The sequence below is a fragment of the Piliocolobus tephrosceles genome, unplaced genomic scaffold (genome assembly GCF_002776525.5).
Source record: "Piliocolobus tephrosceles isolate RC106 unplaced genomic scaffold, ASM277652v3 unscaffolded_17775, whole genome shotgun sequence".
NCBI classification, from domain to species: domain Eukaryota; kingdom Metazoa; phylum Chordata; class Mammalia; order Primates; family Cercopithecidae; genus Piliocolobus; species Piliocolobus tephrosceles.
Genome location: NW_022299615.1, coordinates 1 through 7,383, shown reverse-complemented (window position 1 = coordinate 7,383; position 7,383 = coordinate 1). Strand labels below are relative to the sequence as shown.

General features: G+C 57.9%; 1 protein-coding gene across 1 annotated transcript; it reads left to right on the top strand.

Moving 5' to 3' along the window:
• Window positions 1-222: 222 nt before the first annotated feature.
• LOC111533943 (scavenger receptor class F member 1-like) lies at window positions 223-7,383 on the top strand (the record flags this gene model as incomplete). Its single annotated transcript, XM_023200590.2, has 7 exons — window positions 223-560; window positions 968-1,096; window positions 1,264-1,367; window positions 2,419-2,539; window positions 4,435-4,556; window positions 4,642-4,788; window positions 5,918-7,383. Coding segments are annotated over 7 exons (1,821 nt in total), but the record flags the coding sequence as incomplete, so codon positions are not given.

Genomic DNA, 7,383 nt, shown 5'->3' with positions numbered 1-7,383 from the left:
AACAGGAGGGAAGGCCTGGCACACCTGGCAGATGGGACTCAGGGCTTGGGGGTGACTCGGCTGCCCTGGCTGGGCTGCTGCCTCCTGATGACCCTGGGACCCAGGGAAAGGTGGTCATAGAGTAGATGCTTCGGAGGAAAGGGATGGGATCCTGTAAGAGCCCTCATTTGTCTTCATTGTACAACGTGGGGAAACTGAGGCGCAAACCTGCCTGAGTGACCCAGGTGGGACCCGAACACTCTCCAGGGCCCCCGAAGGCCTGCATGGCGTACAGGGGTGGGAAGGGGTGGGCGCTCCATCCATCCACCCCCACTGCTCCCACAAAGCCCTTCTCTTCCCAGCTGTGGCCACTGCAAGCACAATGAGCCGTGCTCTCCAGATACGGGCAGCTGTGAGTCCTGCGAGCCGGGCTGGAACGGAACCCAGTGCCAACAGCCCTGCCTGCCTGGCACCTTTGGCGAGAGCTGCGGACAGCAGTGCTCTCACTGCCGACATGGGGAGGCCTGTCAGCCGGATACTGGCCACTGTCAGCGCTGTGACCCTGGCTGGCTGGGGCCCAGGTGAGCGCACCATTCTGTTCAGGGTGGGGTGTACCTCTCCCAGGACCCTCACCTGAGTGGCTCTCTCTGAGAGCACCATCCCTCTCTGACACACAGGTTCATGCAGTCCCAGGGGCCTCCCTCCTGTTGAAGAGTTGGGGAGAGCAATGAGTTCTGGGGGGACCTGGGCAGGATCCCAGCTCCCTCCCCTCTGAGGCTTCCTGCCCTCCTCCCCCTCTGGGGACTTGTAGTCTGTTACCTGCTGGATTCGGCCCCAAGTTCAAGGCCCTATTTACACCTGAGCTTCACTGCTAAGGAGTGGCCAGTTGGGTCCTTGAGTCCGGGAGCCCGGAGCAGACAGGTGGGGCCCCACGGTGGGGGCCAGGCCTGCCTTGCTCTCCCCTTCCCCGAGTCTTGCCTCACCCCAGGTGTGAAGACCCCTGCCCCACTGGCACCTTTGGGGAAGACTGTGGCTCTACCTGCCCCACCTGTGTTCAGGGGGCTTGTGACGCTGTGACAGGGGAATGTGTCTGCAGTGCCGGCTACTGGGGGCCCAGGTGAGGACGGGGGTTCTGGGGGCAGGAGAGTACCAGGGGCCTAGGTCAGGCCTCTGTGCAGCATTTCCTCAACTTGCCTGGACAGTGCCCGGAAATCTCCCTGCCTGTCTCCTGCCTGCCCCTCCCTTCACCCAGCCCTCAGCCTGCCTCTCCGTGTCACCCCACAGCTGCAACGCCTCCTGCCCAGCCGGCTTCCATGGACACAACTGCTCAGTTCCCTGTGAATGCCCAGAGGGACCCTGCCACCCTGTCTCCGGGTCCTGCCAGCCGGGTAAGGTGGAAGAAGGCTGCAGGGTGCAGCAGCCAGGGAAAGGCGGGCCCTTCACACGGGCTCCAGGGCCAGTTCCTCACCAGGGAGTCTGGGCCCACTTCAGAGACATTCCTTTTTTTTTTTTTTTTTTTTTTTTTGAGACAGAGTCTCGCTCTGTGGCCCAGGCTGGAGTGCAGTGGCCGGATCTCAGCTCACTGCAAGCTCTGCCTCCCGGGTTTACACCATTCTCCTGTCTCAGCCTCCCGAGTAGCTGGGACTACAGGCACCCGCCACCTCGCCCAGCTAGTTTTTTGCATTTTTTAGTAGAGACGGGGTTTCACCATGTTAGCCAGGAGGATGGTCTCGATCTCCTGACCTCGTGATCCGCCCATCTCGGCCTCCCAAAGTGCTGGGATTACAGGCTTGAGCCACCGCGCCCGGCCAAGACATTCCTTTTTTTTTCTTTTTCTTGAGATGGAGTCTTGCTCTATTCCCCAGGCTGGAGTGCAGTGGCACGATCTCAGCTCACTGCAACCTCTGCCTCCCGGGTTCAAGCCATTCTCCCACCTCAGCCTCTCGAGTAGCTGGGATTACAGGTGCCCGCCACCACGCCGGGTTAATTTTTGTATTTTTAGTAGAGACAGGGTTTCACCGTGTTGGCCAGGCTGGTCTCGAACTCCTGACCTCAGGTGGTCTGCCTGCCTCTGCCACCCAAAGTGCTGGGATCACAGGCATGAGCCACCGCGCCCGGTCCAGAGACATTCTTTATACCTGAGTTCTGTGTGGATGCTCTGGGGCTCCCTGAAGATATGACAGAGCCCCGGCCCCCTGCGAAACCAGGCTAGAGCCATGAAATGCGCAGCAGGGTGGTTGGACACTGACATGGCCTCAGGGGCAAGAATCTGTGGAATGGGCCACAGACCCCGCGGAGGGGACACGCCAGCAGAGAGGCTGCCCGGAGGCAGGGAGAGACCCCCACGAAGAAGCTTCTGGGTAGCAGGCAACTCAGAGCAAAGACAGGATGTGTAGGAGACAGGAAGGCCTGAATATCCCCCATCTCCGGCTCCCCCAGGCTCTCGCAGTCGGGACGCCACCCTTATCGCAAGCAGCCTTGTGCCTCTGCTGCTGCTGTTCCTGGGCCTCGCCTGCTGTGCCTGCTGCTGCTGGGCCACCCGGTCAGACCTCAAGGACAGGTGAACACTAGCCCATCCCTTCCCCACACAGCTCAGGCCATGGGATGGGAGCAGGGAGGCATCTGGGTTCCTTTCCGGGTGGGGAGGGCTGGCCTCATCACCCACATAGGTCAGAGGTGATGCAGGGTGGGGAGGGCTGGCATCATCACCCACATAGGTCAGAGGTGATGCGGGGTGAGGAGGGCTGACCTTGTCACCCACATAGGTCAGAGGTGATGCGGGGTGAGGAGGGCTGACCTTGTCACCCACATAGGTCAGAGGTGATGGGGGTGGGGAGGGCTGGCCTTGTTGCGCACGTGGGTCAGAGGTGATGGAGGTAGTTGGCAGTGACTGTGGCCTGGAGACACCGGAGACACCGGGTCAGCTGCCTGCCCTCCTTGGAAGCCTTCAATGAGTGAGTTTCTGAGTTGCATGGGCACCAGGCTGGCAAACTGGAGCCTGCAGCGGGAGGCAGAGAGCTGACTCCGGCGGGGACCAGAGGAGGAGGACTGGGACCACGGCAGGAGCAGCCCAGCTCTGGGCCAGGAGGGAAAGGGACCAGGCCTCAGATGCCCCGCAAAGGAAAGTGACATCAGTGTCTGTGCAGTGGGTTAGCAGAGAAGGTAGCTTCCTGAGAGATGGAGAGGGGAGGGAGGGTTGGGCTTGTGGGGCCCGCTGCAGGGGGACTTACGCAGAGCTTTGTTCCTTTATGAAACCTTTCACACTCCAGGCTTCTTTGAGACTCACAACAGCCTGGGGGTTTGGAACAGGGAATGTAGGGCCAGGAGGATTATTGTCCTCAATTCCCAGAGGACACTGAGGCCCAAGGTGATCTAGTTGGTGACTGGCACACAGGAAGCCCCTCTCCACCTTTTTGGACTCTTTGTCTGGTGCTCTCTTGCTAGTTCCTGCCCTAGTCCTCCAACACGTCCTCCTCTGTGCTTGTGTGGCATTCACAGATGAGCAGATACAGTTGCCAGTGGCCCAGGGCATAGAGCCCAGGGTGGCAAGAAGCCCCTCACAGGGACACAAGGACAGGTGCAAAGGCTGCTGGAGGAACGGTGAAGAGTGGAGCAGCCTCCTCCCCATGTGGGGGTAGAGCAGAGTGGGAACAAGGGAAGGCTTCCTGGAGGGGGTGTCATTTGAGATAGGTGGGCCAGGCACAGTGGCTCACACCTGTAATCCCAGCACTTTGGGAGGTCGAGGCGGGCAGATCACCTGAGGTCAGGAGTTCAAGACCAGCCTAGCCAACATGGTGAAACCCCATCTCTATTAAAAATACAAAATGAGCTGGGCATGGTGGTAGGTGCCTGTAATCCCAGCTACTCAGCAGGCTAAGGCAGGAGAATCGCTTGAACCTGGGAGGTGGAGGTTGCAGTGACCCAAGATCGCACCATTGCACTCCAGCCTGGGCAACAAGAGCGAGACTCTGTCTCAAAAATAGAGAGAGAGAGAGAGAGAGAGAGAGAGACAGGTGAGCTGGGGCTCAATTAGGATGATAATAACAAAAAGCTGCATTTTGGAAAACCCCCCACAAAACGCTTGGCACCCTGCTAGGTCCTACAGATAGACGGATAGATAGATAGGTAGATAGATAGACGGATAGATAGATAGGTAGGTAGATAGATAGATAGATAGATAGATAGATAGACAGACAGGATCTGTTTTACAGATGTGGAAACTGAGGCCCAGGGAGGTGAACTGTGAGCCAGAGATGTTACTCAGGGCCGTCTGACTCTAGAGTCACACTTGGTTCTGTGGCAGGCCTTAATCTTGGGCTCAATCGTTTGGATTTTATTCTGCAGTCAATAGAGAGTCACTGAAGTAGAGGTCGTCACCCTGTCACACCCTGCCAAGGTGACCCGGGTCACCTTGGGTCTTATATACTGACCACTGTCCCTGCCCTCCTCACTCAGGCCAGCAAGAGATAGAGCTACCGTGTCCAGGATGAAGATGCAGGTCTGGGGAACACTGACCAGCTTAGGCTCCACACTGCCCTGCGGTTCCCTCAGCTCCCACAAGCTACCCTGGGTGACAGGTCAGTGGGCGCTGGGGGCCAGGGTCTGGGATTGGACAAGGCTTTGCATCAGGTCCTGCAGGCGCCTGATCTGGAGTCTCCACAGTTTCACATCACGACCCGGAGGTCCCCTTCAACCACAGCTTCATCGAGCCGCCCTCTGCCGGCTGGGCCTCCGATGACTCCTTCTCATCCGATCCTGAGTCTGCAGAGGCAGACGAGGTTCCTGCCTACTGTGTGCCGCCCCACGAAGGTAGCCCCCAACAGCCCACATAGCCCCTGAGCAGCCCTGCCCACCACGACCCCCTCTATAATCCCCCAGCAAACAGTGATGGATTGATTGATTGATTGAGACTGGGTCTTGCTCTGTCGCCAGACTGGAGTCCAGTGGTGCAATCTCAGTTCACTGCAACCTCCGCCTCCCGGGTTCAAGCGATTCCCCTGCCTCAGCCTCCCTAGTAGCTGGGATTACAGGTGCCCGCCACCGCGTCTGGCTCATTTTTCTATTTTAGTAGAGACCGGGTTTCACCACGTTGGCCAAGATGATCTCAATCTCCTGACCTCGTGATCCGCCCGCCTCAGCCTCCGGAAGTGCTGGGATTACAGGCGTGAGCCTCCATGCCCGGCCAGCAAACAGTTATTAAGAGCCCATTCTGTGTTAGTCGCTGTTCTTGGCTCCGGGGATAACAAGATAGATTCAACAAGAGATAACAAGATAGATTCCTATTCTCACGAAGCTTAGAGTCGGACGGGCAGTCATCAGACAATGACAGGACAGTATATGTGTCTCCATGGGGGACATACAAGTAGGGGCTCATTCGCTAGCCATGTTGGGGTGACTGGGGTCAGGGAGGATGTGTGTGGTATCCCAGTCGAGTCTAGCAGAATCAGTAGGAGTTAACCAAGTGAAAGTCAGGGAGAGGAGGGAATGCTGTTTTAGGAAGATGGAACAGCGTACACGAAGGCCCAGAGGTGAGAGGGATGTGACTCGGTGACATCAAAATAATTTTAGCTTGGTTAGAGTGTGACAGTATTTCAAAGTAGGGAGAGGTGGTGAGAAAAGAGTATAGAGACCAGGTGTGGTGATTCACACCTGTGATCCCAGCACTTTGGGAGGCTGAGGCGGGAGGATTGCCTGAGGCCAGGGGTTTGATACCAGCCTGGCCAACACAGTGAGACCCCATCTCTACAAAAATTAAAAAAAAAAAAAAAGAGTGTAGACGTAACAGCGTCTACCTGAATTGGTCCTTCTGCCTCTCTCCTCATCCTTGCCCGCCTCGCTGCCCTATTTTTGAGGCCTCCTGGAAGATACTGAGCTGTGGGTAGGATGCATTGGGGTGGCCAGTTCAGTTCCAGCCAAGCTCTTCTGTCTCCTCTGCCAGGGATGGTCCCTGTGGCCCAGGCAGAGTCGTCGGAGGCCAGCCTGGCTGGAGGTGCTTTCCCGCCCCCGGAGGACGCCTCCACGCCATTCGCCATCCCACGCACCTCCAGTCTAGCTCGGGCCAAGCGGCCATCGGTCTCCTTTGCTGAAGGTACCAAGTTTGCGCCGCAGAGTCGCCGAGGCTCGGGGGAGCTCTCCAGCCCGCTCCGAAAGCCCAAGAGGCTCTCCCGGGGGGCACAATTAGGTCCTGAGGGCCGGGAAGCCGAAGAGTCCCCAGGCCTGGAGGAAGCAGAAACAGATGAGTCCCTTCCTGCGGCTGCCAGTCCAGGAGATTCAGCCACTGGCCACCGACGGCCCCCACTTGGTGGCCGGACAGTGGCTGAGCACGTGGAAGCCATTGAGGGCAGTGTCCAGGAGAGCTCAGGCCCTGTGACCACGGTCTACATGCTGGTGGGGACGCCCCGGGGATCTGAAGGCCCTGTCCGCTCTGTCTTCCGCCATTTTGGTGGCTTTCAGAAAGGCCAGGCAGAACCCAAGGTCAAGAGGGCCATCCCTAAGCCTCCACGCCAGGCCCTGAATCGGAAAAAGGGCAGCCCTGGCCTGGCCTCTGGCTCTGTCAGCCAGAGCCCCAACTCAGCCCCAAAAGCTCGGCTTCCTGGGGCCACAGGGCCTATGGCAGTCAGACCAGAGGAAGTGGCCCGGGGGCTGGGGGCTGGCACGGAGAGTTCAGGGAGGGCCCAGGAGCCAGTCTCTGGGGCTGGCTTCCCGAAACAGGATCCCCAGAAGCAGGCTGAAGAGGAAAGGCAGGAGGAACCTGAGTATGAGAATGTTGTAGCCATCTCCAGGCCACCAGAACCCTGACGACCTTGCATTTGGGGAGTGAGGAGACTGAATGGGATCAGAGCTGCCATGGACTAGACTGTGCTGTATGCTGGAAAATGATCCAGGACAGACAGACCAGAGCCTCTGCCCCTCCACAGGCAAAAGGCAAGGCTTCCAGGCCAGTTGGCCCAGGGCCCTGGTGGTGCTCCCAGAGGGGGCCTAGAAGGCCCGAGCAGAGACCCTGCAGGATGGGGTCAGGAAGGGTTGCCTGCAGGGACTTCTCCTCTGCTGTCCTGGACCCTGTGTGCCTCATAAGGGCTATTCTTTCTTTCATGTGCAAAACATTTTTCTGAAATGACAACCTACGTGTTTACTGATAAAAGATTGGCTAAACAAATATTTCTTTTTTGTTGTTGTTTGTTTTGTTTTGTTTTTGAGACAGAGTCTCGCTCTGTCCCCCAGGCTGGAGTGCAGTGGCGCAATCTTGGCTCACTGCAAGCTCCACCTGCCAGATTCACGCCATTCTCCTGCCTCAGCCTCCCGAGTAGCTGGGGCTACAGGTGCCCACCACCATGCCCGGCTAGTTTTTTTTTTTTATTTTTAGTAGAGATGGGGTTTCACCATGTTAGCCAGGATGGTCTCGAT